At 50.4% G+C, this 18,346-nt stretch overlaps 1 protein-coding gene across 1 annotated transcript in view; it reads right to left on the bottom strand.

Moving 5' to 3' along the window:
* The window catches only part of ATP13A5 (ATPase 13A5), a 110,016-nt gene extending 92,445 nt beyond the window's left edge, over positions 1 to 17,571 (bottom strand). The window contains exons 1-2 of the mRNA XM_044669503.1: positions 17,509 to 17,571; positions 16,826 to 17,032 (exon numbers count right to left, since the gene is read on the bottom strand). Of these exons, the coding sequence (XP_044525438.1) occupies positions 16,826 to 17,032; positions 17,509 to 17,571 (270 nt within the window). The remainder of the gene's footprint in view (positions 1 to 16,825; positions 17,033 to 17,508) is intronic.
* Positions 17,572 to 18,346: the final 775 nt, after the last annotated feature.

Genomic DNA, 18,346 nt, shown 5'->3' with positions numbered 1-18,346 from the left:
ACCTGATAATATAAAGTAACTATGGTGACAGAGAAGATCAAGACACAGATTCAGAAGAAGGTAATGAAGTCAAAACTGCTACATAAAAGTCTTAAAGAAACAAGCAAATTGGTCACAGACTTGAAAAGAATTACTGGGAGAGCTCAAAAATGATTTTAAAAATTAAATGAATCATAGAGGTAAAATTGTGAAAAGAAAAGTAACACAAAAAATGAAAAAAAGTCAACAACTTGATTAAGGAAGCATGAAAATAAAAATACTGAAGAAAATATCACCTTAAAAAACAACTGAGGGGGCAGCCGGGTAGCTCAGTGGATGGAGAACCAGGCCTAGAGATGGGAGGTCCTGGGTTCAAATCTGGTCTCAGACACTTCCCAGCTGTGTGACCCTGGGCAAGTCACTTGACCCCCATTGCCCACCCTTACCACTCTTCCACCAGGGAGCCAAAATATAGAAGTTAAGGGTTTAAAAATTAAAAAAAAATAAATGAGGGGCAGCTGGGTAGCTCAGTGGAGTGAGAGCCAGGCCTAGAGACAGGAGGTCCTGGGTTCAAACCCGGCCTCAGCCACTTCCCAGCTGTGTGACCCTGGGCCAGTCACTTGACCCCCATGGCCCACCCTTACCACTCTTCCACCAAGGAGCCAAAATACAGAAGTTAAGGGTTTAAAAATGTAAAAAAAAAATAAATGAACCCCCCCCCAGGATTATTAAAACCAGATTTCAGAGTCCGTAGGTGAAGGAAGAAAGATTGCAAGCAGTCATATAGAAGCAATTCAAATATCATAGTCACATGATAATACATGTGATTCAAGATAATACAAGATTTAGAACTTTCTACATTAAATGATCATAGAATTTGAAATATGATATTCCAGAGGGCAAAGGAGTTAAGATTACAACCAAGAATCATGTAGTCAGCAAAGCAGAATATAAACCTTTAAGGGGATAATGGAGACTTAATGAAATACAGAACTTTCAAGAATTCCTGATCAAAAGACCAGAGCTGAAGGGAAAATTTGACTTTCGAATACAAGACTCAAAAGAAGCATTTTTGTGCTTGAGAGGATGCCCATCAACTGGAGAATGACTGAACAAGTTGCGGCATATGATTGTGATGGAACACTATTGTGCTATTAGAAATGATGACCAGGAGGACCTACGTGAACTGATGCAAAGGAAAGGGAGAAGAATGAGGGGAACATTGTACACAGTAACAGCACTACTGAATTACGAGCAGCTGTGAGTGAGGAAGCTCTTCTCAGCAATAATGGTCCGAGACAATTCCAAACGTTCCATGATGAAGGAAGTTCCAGAGAAAGAACTGATAAAATCTGAATGCAGATCAAAGCTACATATTTTCTTCACTTCCTATATGTTTCTTGAGTTTATTTTGGAGGTGCAAGATCTGTGCTTTCCCCCCCACAACATGGCTAATATGAAAATATGTTTTGTATGACTACACATGTATGAGCTGGATCTAACTGCTTGACTTCTCAAGGTGAGGGAGAAAAAAGGAATAAGAGAATTTGGAAGGCAACATTTTTTTTAAAACTCGAAAATTATTTTCACATGTAATTGAGAAAAATAAAATGTAGAAAGAACTGAGATTAAAGCTCATCCCAAGGAAAGAAGGTGTGATAGAGGATGTGAAAGGACTGCAATCTGAAACCAGGATTTATTAGGGACAGTTGATGTCAAACATTTCATGGAACAATATAGGACAAGGAAGGCACTGCACCTCAGTTGGCACGGTTGAAGCAATTAATACAAAAAAAAAAAGCCTTTGGCGGCAATGAGATTTTAAAACTCCAGAATGCATAGGCACAGAGGGGCCATTTTAGTGGGGTGTTTTTGTTCAGTCACTTTTCAGTCATGTCCGGCACTTTGTGATCCCATTGGAAGTTTTTCTGGCAAAGATACCGGAGTGGCTTGTTATTTTCTCCTCCAGCTCATTTCACAGATAAGAAGATTGAGGCAAACAAGGGTGAGAGACTTGCCCAAGGTCATACAGCTAGTTAAGTGTGTGAGGCTGAATTTGAACTAGGAAAATGAGTCTTCTGAATCCAATTCTGGTCCTTTATCCACTGCATCACTTAATTGCTCATTATATCTTAATGTAATAAAAAGCATACATCTAAAACTATAGGCTACTATCATATTCAACAACAAAAAATTGGAGTTTTACCAATAAACAAAGGACCGGAGATGTCCCATTTCTCTGTTATTATTTGACAGAGCTCTAAAAATATAGCAGAGAAAGGAGAAGAGAAAAAATTAAAGACATAAACATTGTCAAAGGGGAGAAAGAATTAGCACTATTTGCAGACATTATCATTTATTTAGAAAACTCAAGAACTTGCCAAGAAACTAATTGAGACAATTAATAAGATCAGCAAAATAGCAATATAAGAAATATCCCCCAAGTCGCCACCATTCATGTAGAGCAATAATAAAATCCAGCAGCAATATGGAAAATGAAATCCCATTAAAAAATAATCACCAATTCCTAAAAATATCTGGGAGTGAAATTGCCAAGGTCGACTCGAGATGTGTATAAATACAATATCAAAGCACAATTTTAAGAAGTAAAAAAAAAATGGCAACCAGTGGAAGAATATTTATTGATCCAGAAGAAGTTTTTGCCAATAGAAGAGTCATTGTGACATTATCTAAATGAATATTAGAATTCTGAGGCCAATCCAAATTCCAAGGGAGTTTCTAGAGTTCCTAGCTGGACCCAAGATAAAAGTGAAAAATGGCTGATGGAGATAGCCCAGACGTATTCCTATTGGCATACTATCAGAAGAAAGTGAGGAAGGCTCCCAGACCCTTCTGGTGAACTGACGGGAGAACAGAGACAAAGGGGAGAGAGGAAACAAGCATTTATAGAGCGCCTACTGTGTGCCAGAACATAATAAGCATGTTCTTTTTAGTATTATCTTAGGTCACCTAGGTAGCGCAGTGGATAGAATACAGGGCCTAGAGGCAGAAGAACCTGGGTTCAAATCTGGACTCAGAGATTTTCTATCTTTGTGACCCTGGGCAAGTCACATAACCCCAAATGCCTAGCCCTTATTGCTTTTCTGTCTTAGGACTGATACTAAGACAGAAGCTAGAGGTTTAAAATAAAACAGGCATCACATTTGATTCTCACAACAATGCTGGGAGGTATGTGCTACTATTACTTCTATTTTACATTTAAGGACACTGAGGCAGACAAGGTGAAGTGATTTCCCCAATGTCTGAGGTTGGATTTGAACTCGGGTCTTCCTGAGTCTAGACCCAGCGCTCCATGCACGTGGTGTAGGCGATGATCTCTCTCATTAGAAAGATGCCCATGTTGATGAGGTCATAAAGACTTGGGAATATCAGAACGTTAGAGAGAAAGCAAAAACCTTTCTAAATATCCTAGAGATGCCGAAGTGAACTGGGTTCTTCCCAGCTCTCACGAGCTCTTCTCGGTGGCCATCGCTGTGTCGGGGATGCCGTCAGGAAGGTTGGGCTGGAGAGACGCCGAGGACCCTTTCAAGGTCATCTAAAGCCAACAGACGGAGATGCCTTGACTTTGTCCCTTGACCATCTCTCACTGGAGGCCAGTGACATGAAGACGGGGCAGCCGGCAGAGGAGTCCCTGAATGCCGACGGCACGGACACGCTGAGGGTGTGTCCGGGCAATGAGAGGCTTTCAAGGTCACGGCTGAGGACGCAGCATTACCAAACAGGGCAGGATCTTCCGCCATCTGTCAGGAAAGCGCCTTTCTGAGTGGGGAGGACGATCCTGCTGTCCTTGATGGACGCCCCTCTTCATGCTTTGTAGCAGCCCCTTCTAGACCGTTTATCGGTTTGCCCCGAGATACGCGCCGGGAATACGATTTCGAACATTTGGTTGGAAAAGATGCAACTCCCCGAGAGCCTTCCAGGACGGATTCTCGTCATTTCATGGCCCTTCCTTGGCCGCAGGATGTGAGTCCTTTGAGGGCGGCGTCCGTTTCCCTTTGGATCAATTACCCTCAGACCCAATTAGATGGTTCCGAAGAATCTCTGGCTTTTCTCCAGGCTGGGGGAGGCGGACCCATCTCCTGCATGCGGATGCTCTCAGTCCCCTGGTGGGATGCACAGAAGGACAGAGGAAAGTCAGAGAAGAGGAAGGGGGTGTGCGTGTGCGTGTGCGTGTGCGTGTGCATGTGTGCACACACGTGTGCTCAGGTCCACGCTTGGAGAGTCATGGGTCATTCTAGCAATCTTTTCAATAAGAAAAGGCGGAGGGGAATGTCGCCTCTTCATGCTGTCCAAGTGGTGGAGCTCTGAAGTCATCAAACTCATCCCCATTTTACAGAGGTTCCCTTTAAGTCAGCGGCGGGGCATGAACTCGAGGGTCTGGGCTCGCCCCCTTCGTGCTTTGCTCTGGAGAGTCCCGGCCCATCAAAGGTTTGCCCGAGCTGGGATCGCGATTCTGCTCGTCGTCGTGCCGGTGAATTTCAAAGATGCTGGACCAGAAGGGCTGGCGCGGGAGGAGGACGCCGCTCATCCTGGGCCCTTCTCGGCTCCTGGGGAAAGGGCTGAGCCTGGAGCGAAGAGAGCCCCGGGGCGAGCCCCAGACAAGCCCCTTTATGCTTTGGCTGACCACTGACCGCCTTCCTATCTAGAGAGGGGGGAGAGCGACATGACCCTGGGCAAGTCACCTAAGCGGTGAGCCCCAGCGCCCCAAGCTGAAAAGCAGAGGTAAGGCCACGCCTAGCACCCGCTCTCCCCCAAAGGGCTACTGGGAGAATACAATGTCACGACTGCTAAACTGGGAGAGGCTCCATCCGTGGCAACCGTTACCTCTGCCACACACACACACACACACACACACACACACACACACACACACACACACACACACCCCACCAGTAGAAAATGCCTCCAGATCCCTGCAGTCCCTCCAGGTCTACCGAATCTAGCCCTGGCCGAACGTCCACCAACAGCCTCGGAACGGCCAGCAGCGACACGATGCCGCTCCACTCAGTGAACGAGGGTCATCTTGGGAAAAACGGAGAGCCGTGAGGAGGGGGGGCGCCCCTGAATTCACGTCCGAGCTCTGTCTTCTCTCCACATTCCTGTCAAATGCTCCTGTGAGCCAAACACGCAGGGCCTGGGGACCTGGCGGGACTCTCTCGAGCTTGGCTGCCAAGCCATGGAGCCTGGCCCAGTGCTAGGCACACAGCAGCCTCTTAGAAATGCTCTTTCCATATTAGAGGTCTCTCTGAGACGCTTAGACAGGACTAACCAAGTCCAATCAGATCTTGGATCTAGAGCAGGAAGGGACTTAGGGGGCGATTAAGTATAATCCCCTCATTTTACAGATAGGGAGACTGAGTCACAACGCAATTGAACTGATTTGCTCGGGCCCATACCGCAGGAAATGCCTAAGTCAGGATTTGAACTTGGGTCTCTCTGCTTCCAAGCCCAGGCCCCTCGGCCTGATACAGAGTGACAACATCTAAAATCTGAGAGGCGTTGAGTCCGGCTCAGATGGCCAAGAAAGCTGCACCTCCGCACTCAGATGGGACCTCCAAACGAAGCGAGCTGAACTGAACATGCTGCCGAGGCAGCCGATTCCACGCGGAGGGGCCTTGGGGTTATCCAGCCTCCTCTCCGCGCTGCCCCCCACGGCCCCCCAGTGGTAGAGCAGTGACACCCCCTTCCGCGGGGCAGCCCTACAAGGAGGGCCTGGAGGCAGCAGCCCCCCCTTGACAGCCACCAGGAAACAACAGAACTCTAGCTAATGGCCTTGCTCGGACCCGGTGATGAGTGTGCTTTGACGTAGGAGAGGCTGCAGGCTTACGAGGCAGAAGCTTGGGGCAGGGGACGTGCAGAGAGATGTCCAGAGGTCACTCCGATTCCCTGCGGCATCTTCCTCGCATGGCGCTGACCAAGGGAAGGACGGCCTGCCCTCCTAGCCATTGGGTGCCCAGCAAAGCCAGAGAAAATCACACAGCCAGGTCGGCTACAGATTCGTCTGACGCGAGCTCCGCTGGGCCCTCGCTGGTGCTTGCAGTCAGTCCTCCTGGACTTGCCTCTTGGGCTCCCTCTCGTCCTCCCCAGGAGCTCTTCCACATCTCGTCATCCCTCCTCAAGCCCCCTCCTGCCCTCTCAGCTGAGAAGCTGGTGTCATACTTTCCCTCCTCTCCCTTCTTCCTCCTGACCCCCCTCCCTCATTACTGTCTCTGCCTTCATCTCCCATGACGAGGTGGACCTTCTCCTTGGCCACCCACTCAAGTGAGCCCATTCCATCCTGTCGCCTTGACCAGGTTGCACCCTCTGTCTTCACCCCTCTTACTTATCTGCAGTCTTTCCCTGTGTGGAGGACGCTTCCCCCCGCTGCCTGCAGACACTCCCAAGGCGCCCTCCTCTTCAGAAGATCCTTTTGTACCTACCACTTGTCGTCCTTCATCTGCCTGCCGTCTGTGGCTGACCTCCTCGAGACAGCCATCTACGATAGGTGCTTGCACTTCCTTTCAGTTGGTTTTAAACCCGTACCTTCTGCCTTAGAACTGATAAAAATACCAGTTCCAAAGCAGAAGAGCAGTAAGGGCTAGGCAACTGGGGTCAAGTGACTTACCCAGGGTCACACAGCTAGGAAGTGTCTGAGGCTAGATTTAAACCTAAAACTTCCCCTCTCCAGGCCCAGCACTCTATCCACGGAGCCACTTAGCTGCCTGTTTTATTCCCTTCTGTTCACTCTGTTGTGTTATTAACTCTCTCCAGTCTAGCTTCCAATCCCATCATTCAAGTGAAACTTTGTTATTGAATTACTTTAGTTATGGCCAACTCTTTGTGCTCCCATTTGGGGCTTTCTTGGCAAAGACACTGGAGCGGTTTGCCATTTCCTTCCTCAGATCATTTTACAGATGAGGAAACTAAGCAAATTGGCTTAAGTGACTTGTTCAGGGTCACACAGCTATCTAAGTGTCTAAGGCGGAATTTGAACTCAGGAAGATGAGTCTCGCTGACTCTGGGGTTGGTGCTCTATCCACTGTGCCACCCAGTGTCTTAGTAGACAACTGTAGGAACCTCCCGCCTCATAGCTCACTGCCTTGCCATTGTGGAGGGGCTTGCACAGAGCAATGAAACGCTGGCTGGATTATAGAGAAAACAGGAGAGTTCCAGACAAATATCTCTTTGTGCTGCATCGATTACACTAAAGCCTTTAACTATATGGTTCACCCAAAAAAAAATGTGGCAAGTCCCCAAAGGGATGGGAGTTCCAGAGCATCTTACCTGTGTCCTGAGCAACAGTTAGAACTGAACCTGGAACAAGCGATTGGTTCTAGATTGGAAAAGGAGCTTGACGAGGCTTAGAACAGAGCCTTATTTAACTTGGCTGCAGAGGCCATCGTGAGAAGCCCAGACTGAGGTGGACAGGAGAAATAGTGCCAGTCCCAGATACGCAGACAATGCCATTCCGACAGCAGAAGTGAGGAAGCGAGAAGCCTCCCTTCAAAAAAGCTATGATCAGGGCCACAGGCGCCACCACTTCCCAGCCAAGAGAGGGAGAACAAAATGGAAGCAGGGTGAGAGCGTATGTTCCTGGGCTCAGAGATCGCAGCAAACAGCTACTGCAACCATGAAGTTCAAAAGTGCTTACCGTGGGGGCAACCAAGTGGCTCAGTGGATAGAGAGCCAGGCCTAGAGGCTGCGTGACCCTGGACAAGTCACTTAACCCCCACTGCCTAGCCCTCAACCACTCTTCTGCCTTAGAACCAATACGTAGCTGATCGTGCGAAAGAGAGCATTTTAAAAAAAGACTCGCGCCTTGGAAGGAAGCTATGGCAAAACCGGACGGCACACCAGAAAGCAGAGACGACACCTTGCCAGCAAAGGTCTGTATATTCGAAGCTAGATTTTTCCAGTAGCAACGTATGGCTGGGTGAGTTGGCCCACGAGGAGAGCCGAGCTCTGCAGAATCAACGTTTTGGAATTATGAGGCTGGAGAAGAAGTCTGAGAGTCCCTCGGACAGCAACGAGACCAAATCAGTGAGTGCTTAAAGAAATTAATTCAGACTATTCAGTGGAAGGGCAGATGCGGAAGCTGAACTACTCTGGCCACGTGATGAACAGGCAGGATTTGTTGGAAGAGAAGATGCTGGAGAAGATCGAAGACAAAAGAAGTGGTCAGCCAAGGATGGTGTCATGGCAGCAAAGAGCATGAGCCTGGGCAGACTTTGGGAGAGGATGGAGGATCCATGACCAGACCGTGCTCTAGTCCAGGGGTCACAAAGAGCTGGACGTGACTGAATGACTGAAAGATAACAAGAACGACCTTTTCCCAGTCCTCATCCACCTTGGCTGCTTTACAGCCCTTTACACCATCCATCTCCTTATTCTCTTCTCTCAGTTCTTGTGCCACCAACTCTCCTCCTGCTTCTCCTCCTGCCTTTCTAACCATTCCTTCCTCCTCTCTTTCGCTGCACTTTTTATTCAGGCCATGCCTGCTGTGTTATTGGAATTTGGGGTTCTTTGCTGTTCATTAAGCTTTAGATATATGATATAAACTTCCTGTGGACATTTAGGGGACTTGGAAACTACGTTTCCCATGACTCCTCTTACGACAGGAAGTGTGGTTACGTAGACAGAGGTATAGGACTCCTGAGGTGATCGGGACGCTCTCTTTCCTATGAAGCAGCCAAGGGGGCAGAAGGTAATGGCAGGCGATTTGAATTAGATCTCAGCAGAAGAAGGATAAGGAGTTTGGGTTTGAGATGTTTATGGATCAGCCACTTGGGGAACTCCAATAGTCAGACAAGTGAAACAGAAGGTCAAGAAAATGGTGAATTTATATATATATACACATACACATATATACATATGTACATATACATATATACATATTTATATACACATATACATATACATATATGTTTTGTTTTTTCCAATTAAATGTAAAAAATTTTTAGCAATCAAAAATTTAAAATTTCAAGTCCCAGATTTTCTCCCTCCTTCCCTACTATCTCCCTTCACTGAGGCAGTAAGCAATTTGATACAGATTATACATGTAGAAAATATTTTCATTTTATTCATGTTGTGAAAGAAAACACAAATCCCTTCTCCTATCGTCCCCTCAAAAATATTCTTGGATCTGAATTCAACTCCACAGTTCTTTCTTTGGAGGTGGATAGCATTTTTCATCACGAGTCCTTCAGAAATATTTTAAATCATCCTGTTGCTGAGAATAGCTAAGTCTTTCACAGTTCATTCATCATTTGTGTGGTTTTGCTATGGCATTGTACTAGTTCTCCTGGTTCTGCTCAGCTCACTTTGCATTAGTTTATAAAAGTCTTTCTAGGATTTTCTGAAAGCATCCTGCTTGTCTTTTCTTATAGAACAATAGTATTCCATCACAACCATATACCACAAATAGCTCAGCCATTTCCTGATTGATGGGCATCCTCTCAGTTTCCAATCTTTGTCACCACAAAAAAGGGCTGCTATAAATGTTCTTCTACATACGGGTCCTTTTTCTTTTTCTTTTTTTTTTTTAACTCTTATCTTCTATCCTAGTATCAATTCTAAGACAGTAGAGTAGACAGGCTAGGCACCTGGGGTAAAATGCCTTGCACATAGTTAAGGGAATGTCGGAGGCCAGATCTGAACACGGGTCCTCCCAACTCTAGGTCTGATGCTCTATCCACTTTGCTATCTGGCTGCCCCTCCTTTTTATTTTTACTTTTTTAATCACTTTGAGATACAGACCCATCAGTGCTATTTCTGGGTCCAAAGGACATGCAGTTTTATAGCTCTTTTGGCATGTTTCTAAATTGCTCTCTGTAATAGTTGGATCATGCCACAACTCCACCAAAAGTGTATTAGTGTCTCAGTTTACCCACATCCTCTCCAACATCTGTCATTTTCCTTTTCTGTTATATTAGCCAAACTGATGAGTGTGATGCTTCAGAGATGTTTTAATTTGCATTTCTCTGATAAGTAGTGATGTAGAAGATAGCTTTGATTCCTTCTGAAAGTTGCTTTCTCAATGGTCCATTTTACATCCCATAATGCTCTCTAGCTCTTGTGCAGTAGTAAATTCTTCCTTTATCCACAGATGGCAAGTACAATATTCACGCTCCCCTAATTTGCTTATGGTGACACCCTTTATGTCTCAATTATGGACCCATTTTGACCTTATCTTGTTATATTGTGTGAAATACTGGTCTCTTCCTAGTTTCTGCCAAATGGCTTTCCAATCTTCCCAATCATTTTTGTCAGATACAGAGTTCTTATTCCAAAAGCTTGGATCTTTGGGTCTATCAAGCACAAGATTACTATAGTCATTACAAGCACCCCTAGAACACTATGTGTTCTAAGCACTATTCTAGTTCTAGGCACTATTCTAGGCATCAGAGAGAGATTAAACTGTATAAATATAACAGAGTCATCAGCATAGTGATGATAATTTGGTCTGTGAAAGATAGTGAGATCACTAAGTGAAACGAGATTGAGGGAGAAGAGAAGAGACTGAGGACAGAACCTGGAAGGGCATTATTAAATGTCTGATTACTAGAAGTAGAGTGCAGAGGACGTCATGTGGAGGTAGGATAATACACACACTCTTCAGCTTGCCCTTCTTTTGTGCATGGTTCTGCGGCCTCCTCTTTATTAAAAATAAAAAGTTTGCTACCTTTTGGATGTATGCCAATCATTTCTCACGCCCACGGAACCTTCTGCCCTTTCCCCCTCAGAAGTCAGAAAAAGCACTAGACCGAGTATTCTTTCTCCTGGAGTTGCTGACCTTTCTATAGAATGAAAGGAAAGGTTTTATCGGCTTTTCTCCAGGCTGTTATCTAAAGTCATCATCTTAACGCCTATCTCCTTGCCTTTGTACTGGATGCCCTCTATGCCCACCGTGGAATCCCACCTCTCCTCTGCTTCCTTCTAAGGCTAAACACCTTAAAGGCACAGCTTATATGCCTCCTTCTACTGCAGTTCTGCCCTGGTTTTCCCTAATTGTTTATGTGCCGTCTCTCTTCAATCGATGAGTTAATATTTATTAAAGGCCTTCTAAGATCCAGGCGCTGTGCCAAACACGAGGGATGCAAAAAGAAGCAAAAGAACAGCTGTGTCCTTAAGGGGCTTATGATCAAACGGAAGAAACAGCATGCAAATAACTATGTGCAAAGCAAGAGATAGACAGGATACGAGGGAAGGCAATAGAATGGAGAGAATTTCGGGAAGGCTTCCTAGAGAAGGGGGGATTCTACAAAGAGATAAAAAATGGGAAAGGAGCTACTGTACAAAAGTACTTACAGTGCGCTTTTTGTGGTGGCAAAGAATTAGAAACTAAAGGGATGGGGGCAGCTGGGTAGCTCAGTGGACTGAGAGTCAGGCCTAGAGATGGGAGGTCCTAGATTCAAATCTGACCTCAGACACTTCCCAGCTGTGTGACCCTGGACAAGTCACTTGACCCCCATTGCCCACCCTTACCACTCTTCCACCAAGGAGCCAATACACAGAAGTTAGGGGTTTAAAAAAAAAAAGAAACTAAAGGGATGACCCTCAACTGGGGAATGGCCAAACAAATTGTGATATATGATGGTGGAGGGATACTATTGGGCTATAAGAGTCATGAACTGGAGGAATTCCATGTGAACTGGAAAGACCTTCATGAACTGATGCAGAGTGAAATGAGCAGAACCAGGCAAACACTGTACACAGTGACAGCAATAGTGTGGAATGATCCAATGTGACAGACTTGGCCACTAACGGTAATACAATGACTCAGGACAATTCTGAAGACCGTGACAAAGAAGGCTGTCCATCTCTCGGAAAAGGACTGTTGGAGTATAAATACAGGTGAAAACCTGTGACCTAGCAGTTGTTTGTCTGGGAGGTTTGGGCTTTCTAAGGTTATTTACTTACAAAAATGACTAACAAAGAAAGAGGTTTGCAGTGATAATAACCAGCTTGAATTGCTTGTCAGCTCCGGAAGGGGGGGAGAGAAGAAGGGAGAGAGACAATACGAATCCCACAGCTCTGGAAAATGTATGTGGAAATTTGTTATTAAAATACAATAAAGACCAAAAAGCATTTTCTAAAGGTGGGATTTTCAAACTGGCTTAAAGGAAGCCAGGGGAGTACGGAGTCAGACATGAGCAGAGAGAGCCTTCCAGATCTGGGGGACACGCAAGGAGAATGACTTATTCAAGGTCTAGCCAGCCCCCAGCAGCAGCCTTTAGAGCAGGCTCTTTTCCTCGAGTTCCTATGTGAACGCGGCATTCCTGAGACTACTTCTAACGCTCCTGGTTTGGCTGAACTCCCTTTTTATGCAGGGAATGATGGCCCAGCCTGGGCAACGAAGGCCACCACCGGAATGTGGAGGCAGCCCCGGCTCTGTGTCCTCTCTGCTACTAGCCTCCCGGGGCCCAGATCAGTTGGAAGTTCCTGTTAACATGCAGTCCTGAGGGCCTGTCCTGAGCCTCAGTTTCCCTCCCGAGACCTCCAACAGCCCTTCCCGCCCTCTGTCTCCCGCCATTTTGTTCAGATGCTCCAGTCCCCACACGCTCCCATGCTAATGCCTTACCCCCAAAGCACATACAAGGTCTCTGAGCTTCACTGGCAGGCTACTTTACTCGGTGCCTGATTCCTGCCTCAGTTTACAAACAGTAGCCATGGCCCTTTGGGGTATGTTTTTTTTCCACCTTAATTTCACAAGCCCCAGAGCTTCAGGGCCTCATTAGCCCCATCTCATAGATGAAGAAACTGAGCCTCTGAGGCCCAGCGGGTAGTGCCAGGGCCCATAACAAGTGAGGCCAGGCCCTCCTACCCAGCCAGCCTCAGAGGCTACTCTGCGTGAGGCAGCCTGAGTGAGAAGGCTGGGGGGAAGACAAGCCCTGAATCCCCTGCGTGGGAACCCCCAGGGGGCCTCCTCCTGGCTTCTGGAGAGCTCTGGATGAGCCCCTCCCCGGGGATTCTGCTCCAGGCCTGCCCTTGGCTTTATCTCCCAGAAGTTGCCAAAGCAGCCCCAGCAGCCCGAGCTGAGCCAGGACAATCCCGACCCTCTTCTAATCACGAATTCTCCCCCGCCCGGGACTCCCTCAAGGTCTCTCTCCCTGCCGCAATGCAATACTGTAGCCAGCTTGGCTCCCCCTTCCCCTCCTCCCCACTCCTCCTCGGGGATGGCGCGGCTGGCCTTCTCCCTCGCCGCCCTCCTCCCCCTCCCACTGGGGATCCCTGTCAGAGCTGGGGAAGACCTCCGAGGGCCTCTGCGCCCCCGGCCCGGGGAGTCTGCGCAGAGTCTGCTTAAGTAAAGGGAAACTGAGGGCTTCCCTCGGGCTCAGCCCGGCCGGCTTGGCCAGTTCCCTGCCCTCCAGCGAGGCCTCTAGGGCGGCTCCCGCGGCTCTTGGGGCCCAGTTCTGCCCTCCGGCTCTGGCGCTTTCTCTTCCTCTAGACTCGAGTCCAGATCAGAGCTGTGAGCCCGCCAGACACGCTGGAAGGGACGGCCTTAGAGAGCCGCCGCCTCCCCCTCCCCCTCCCCCTGGGGGGCTTCAAGGAGAGGGTGCCTCGGGGCACGGGCTGGCCCAGGGGGTTTGGGTCTGGGGGTGGGGCGAGCTGTTGGAGGAAAGGGGAAATTGCGCACCAATCAGAGCCTTCCCCAGACAGGGCGAGGGACTCTAAGGATCTTAGGGGCACCGCGGCCCCTGCTGTCCCTTCTAGCTCTGAGAATTTGGGGGCCCCCCTGCCCTGCCCTGCCCTGCCCTGCCCTGCCCTGCCCTACTCCTGCCCCACTCCCCTCGCCTTTCCTTTTCTTTAACCCCAGACCTGCCATCTTTGAATCCCTGAGAAGTAGCATTTCCAAGGCAGAAGAGTGGTCAGGCTAGGCCATGGGGGTTCAGTGACTTGCCCAGGGTCACACAGCTAGGAAGCGTCTGAGGTCAAATTGGAACCCAGGGCCTCCCCTCTCAGGGCCTGGCTCTTTATCCACTGAGCCACCCTGTCCTGTTGGCCTTCTCCGGACCTTTAAGGCCCCTGTAGACTTGAGCTCCTCCTGCCCTTGGAGGAATCGTGATTCTTATCCCTTAAGCTTAAATGTCAGCACTGGTGGCCCTGGGACATGTCAGGCCACAGGAATGGAGGCAAGCCTGGTCTCCAGATTCAACAGCCAAATCTTCTCTGACCCAAGAACACTGGGGTCTGAATGCCAGTTCTCCCACTTAATCCCTGGCTGACTTGGCCCTTGAGCAAGTTGCTTAACTCCCAGTTCCCATATTACAGGGAAAAAGGGGAAGGCCGTTAAAGCTTCCTTTATCCATCAATCTCTGACCTGGTAGAGGTGGGGGCAGGGCTCAGGACTTGTCCCTGGGGTGCTGCCCTCTCCATCTTCCCCCACACAAACCCAGGACCATTATTTAATGGCTTGGTCTGGTTTAGTCGTGGGTGGTGGGGTTCTGGCTTCCTCTGCCCAGCGGGATCTCTGAGGGCTTGAGTTCCAATTCTGTGTCTACCCAGACCATGAGTACCCACAGGTAATGGTGGATTGCTTCCCAATTGGGGAAAACTCCACTAAATCCAGACAGGGTGGCCGTGACCCATCCAGCCCATTCCCGTGACTGCTTCCCCATCCCTAGAAACTTTCATCTGAATCCCAGAGTGAGACAAAAGAGGGAAGCTGATGCTGGTGGAGCCACCCATTTGCTGGCTGTGGCAGAGGTGCGACAACGGCCAACATCAGCTGAGAACTCTCACACTGAGTTTCTGCTCATTCTGCCTCTGCATGGTGTGACGATCAGCAGGGAGCCATGGGGTGAGCTGGCCCTTCAGGAGCCCTTCCTCAGAGTCTTCTCTCCCTGCCCCAGTATCCTCCCCACCTCCAGGGAACTGGGAGTCCTGACAGGCTTCCCGGCTACTTCCAGCCTCCCCCACAGGGCTTGGACCAACTAGCCTTTTTTGGCACCCAGGAGCCACTTGGGAAATATTTGTTTGAAATGAATCGAATGGAAATAAGAAGCTATTGGGGGGAGCCTTCAGAAGCCCTCCTAAGCATGGCACCAAATTTGTGGCTCTTCTCCCAAGTGCCCAGGTTGGTCCCCGAAGCTCCCAGTGACCCAGAGGGAAGACCAGTGGAAGAGGAAGTGGAGGGAAAGGTAGCAATCCAAGGTCATGGTCTTTGAAGGAGAAAAGTCTTCCCTCTCTCTAGGGCCCAAGTGGAGATGGCAAAAACTAACCAGGGCCAGAAGCCAGCAGGCACCTACCCAGGCTCCTAGAGGAGGTCTTGTATCCTCATAACCATCCCAGAAGCAAACTCTGGATGGAAAGACTCTTATAACTCTCTGCTGAATATGAGGATGAAAGGAGGGGCCCATAAAAAGTTCTACTCATGGGGACAGCTAGGAGGATCCATGGATTGAGAGCCAGACTGAAAGGTGGGAGGTCCTGAGTGCCAGTCTGGCCTCAGACTCTTCCCAGCTGTATGATCCTGGACAAGTCACTTAACCCTTATGGCCTAGCCCTGGAACACAGTATTGATTCCAAGATGGAAGGTGAGGGGTTAAAAAAACAGTTCTACTGAGGCAGCCCAGGATCCTTCATAGACCTTCGGGGGAATCAGTGACTATCACAAACCAAATGAGAAAGTCACAGTTTGGAAGGAGCCTTCAGAACACACCGAGAGATGAAAAAAGAAGCACTTCTTAGGCACCCAGGGCAGCTACCTGTTGCAGTGGCTAGAGTGCCTGGCCTGAACTGCCTGGGTTCAAATCTGGCCTTAGGCACTTATTATCTGTGTGACCCTGGGCAAGTCAATTTCCTCATCTACAAAATGAGCTGGAAATGGCCAACCACCCCCATATCTTTGCCACCCAGAAGGTCATAAAGAATCAGACAGGCCTGAAACAACTGAACCATCAAAGCTAGACAGCTACCACAGACTGGCCCTGCACGGTCCCTCTTTACTCCCCAGGGTAGGGTGGCTACACTGAGCCCCTCTAGGCAGAAAAGATCTAAAAGCCTGGGAGAAGAAAGGACAGAATTAATTCACAGGTCCTTCCAAAAGGCAGAGGCAGTCCCATAGCAGAGAAGATCCAGGATTTGGGGTGGGCCCTGTCTTCCACTGGGAAAGGTCCCAAGAAAGCCACTAATCTCTCTGTGCCTCAGTTTCCCTTTCTATCACATGAGCAGGTTTAGCTCAATGGCCTGGAGGCCCCCTTCAGCTTCAACACCTGGGATATGGGAAGGGCCAGGCATGATTCTCCTCATGGTTAGGGAACGCCCATTAAAGAGGAGTCACAGATCTAGAGATCATCTGGCCCAGCACCCTCATTTTGTAGGTGAGGAAATGAAGAGGTGAAGTGACTTGTCCAGAGCCACACGGCTACTAGTAAGCAATGGAGACAGGACCACGCCACATAGAAAAACTGCAGAGGGAGCAGCTAGATGGCTCAGTGGATAGAGAGCCAGTCTGGAATCAGGAGGTCCTGGTGGCCTCAGACACTGCCTGGCTGTGTGACCCTGAGTAAGTCACGTCACCTCCATTGCCTGGCCCCTACTGCTCGTCTGCCTTGGCGCTCACACCCAGGGTCCATTCTAATAGAGAAGATAAGAGCTGAAAAGGCCAAAGAGAAGCTGGGGACCGGCTCCTGGCTGTGGGCTCCCAAGTCGGCCACCTTCCCCTCCCCCAGGCCTGCCGGGGGAGGGTGCAGGGGAGGCTTAGGGCCACGGAGCAGAGTGGGGAAGGCGATGGTCCCTTCCCTCGCATTAAGAATGCCACGGGCAAGCGCAGAGGGGGCGGCTGGCTCGGGCTTTCCAAAGTACTCAGTGCTCCCTTGGCCAGGAGCCAGAGGATCCCGCGCACCTGAGATGGAGCCCAGAAAGGGGAGCACCGCGAAGGGCCGGGGCGCCGGAAGCCGGAGGGCTTCTCCAGCAAACGCCCTTGGCCAGCCCCAGCTCGGACGCCTGGCTCCCGGGCTCGGGCACCGGCCACCCCCGCCGCTGCCTTCGCCATCCCAGCACTCAATGGCCCCGCTCCCACGACCTGGAACACTGCGTCCCCACCGGGGATCTCCAAACCCCAGGATGGCGGGAGGGAGGAAGGGAGGCCCCCACACAGTCACGGACCAGGGGCTCTGCCTTTGCCAAGGTCTTCACTCACTGGCCGGTGCAAAGGAGAAGGGGGGGAGCTGGAAAGGAGGCCCCAGAAGGGCCGCTTCCTTTCTCCCGGGGGCGGCCGCAGGAGAGCGGGTTGAGATCGAGAAGGCCGGTCCCCCTCCCCCACGCTTGTACGCACATACGACTTGCATCCCAGGCGGGACTTGAACTCTGGTCCTCCGGCTTCGGAGCCAGGATTCTTGGCTTCCGGCGAGTGAGCAGCAGAGCGCCCCTGGGCCCAGCCCCCCCGGCCTTCCACTCCAACCCGACCCTCTTCTGAGTGCGCCACGGAGTCCCCAAAGGAGACCCATCCTGAAGGGGGCCTCTCAAGCCCGGGGAGCCTCGGGAGGGGCCGGGGCCGGGGCGGCGGAGGGAAGGGGCGCGACGTACCAGCTCATTGTCCTCTCCCGGGTTGAGCAGGGCCCAGTGACTTCTCTTGTGGTCCTCCTCCATGCGGATGCCCCTGCCTGCCTGCCTGCCTGCCTGCCTGCCTGCCTGCCGCCCGGTCTGCTCCCGACTAATCCCTCAGGGAGCGCCTCTCCGGGAGCGGCTGGAAGGCTGAGCCCCGAAGACTTCTCATCCCGCCGCTGCGGTGCTGTTTAAGTCTCCTGCCACACCCCTTCCTCATTGGGCTGCCAGGGGCGAGCCGGGGCGGCCTCGGGGCTTTCCCTGGCGGCGGGACGACTCCAGCCGCGGAGTAGACGTGAGAGCCAACTTAGCGCGGCGGACAGGGCACGGGCAGCGCCGGGCAGGAAGGCAGAATCGCTGCATTTCCTATCAGCGCCTATTGGAGCCGAGCCAAGCACACCAGGGCCGGCTGGAGCGGAGCCCTGGGGAAGGAGCCACGGACAAAGGCTCGGAAGCTGGGCCCAAAGGGCCGGTCACATTGCCCAGGCTGGGGGCAGGGGCCAGTCAGAGCGGTGTGGCCATGGCTCTCCGCCCAGACCAAGAGGGGCTTCGGGAGGCGCTGGAAGAAAGGAAAGGGCGAGCTGGCAAACTCTGGAGCAGCCCCACCCCCACGCTCCAGACTCGGCTCCCAGAAACTCCGTGGACTCGTGGATGTGGAAGAGTCCCCTTGGCCACTGGAGCAACTCTAGGCTGAAGGCCCCAGTGAAGCCTCTAACGTCTCTGGGCCTCCGTTTACTGAGGGAGGGGAGGGAAGGGAAGGGAAGGGAAGGGAAGGGAAGGGAAGGGAAGGGAAGGGAAGGGAAGGGAAGGGAAGGGAAGG

This window comes from Gracilinanus agilis, chromosome 3 (assembly GCF_016433145.1).
Source record: "Gracilinanus agilis isolate LMUSP501 chromosome 3, AgileGrace, whole genome shotgun sequence".
NCBI lineage: Eukaryota > Metazoa > Chordata > Mammalia > Didelphimorphia > Didelphidae > Gracilinanus > Gracilinanus agilis.
The sequence above is the reverse complement of the archived record's forward strand: the minus strand, read 5'-3'. Positions and strand labels throughout refer to the sequence as shown.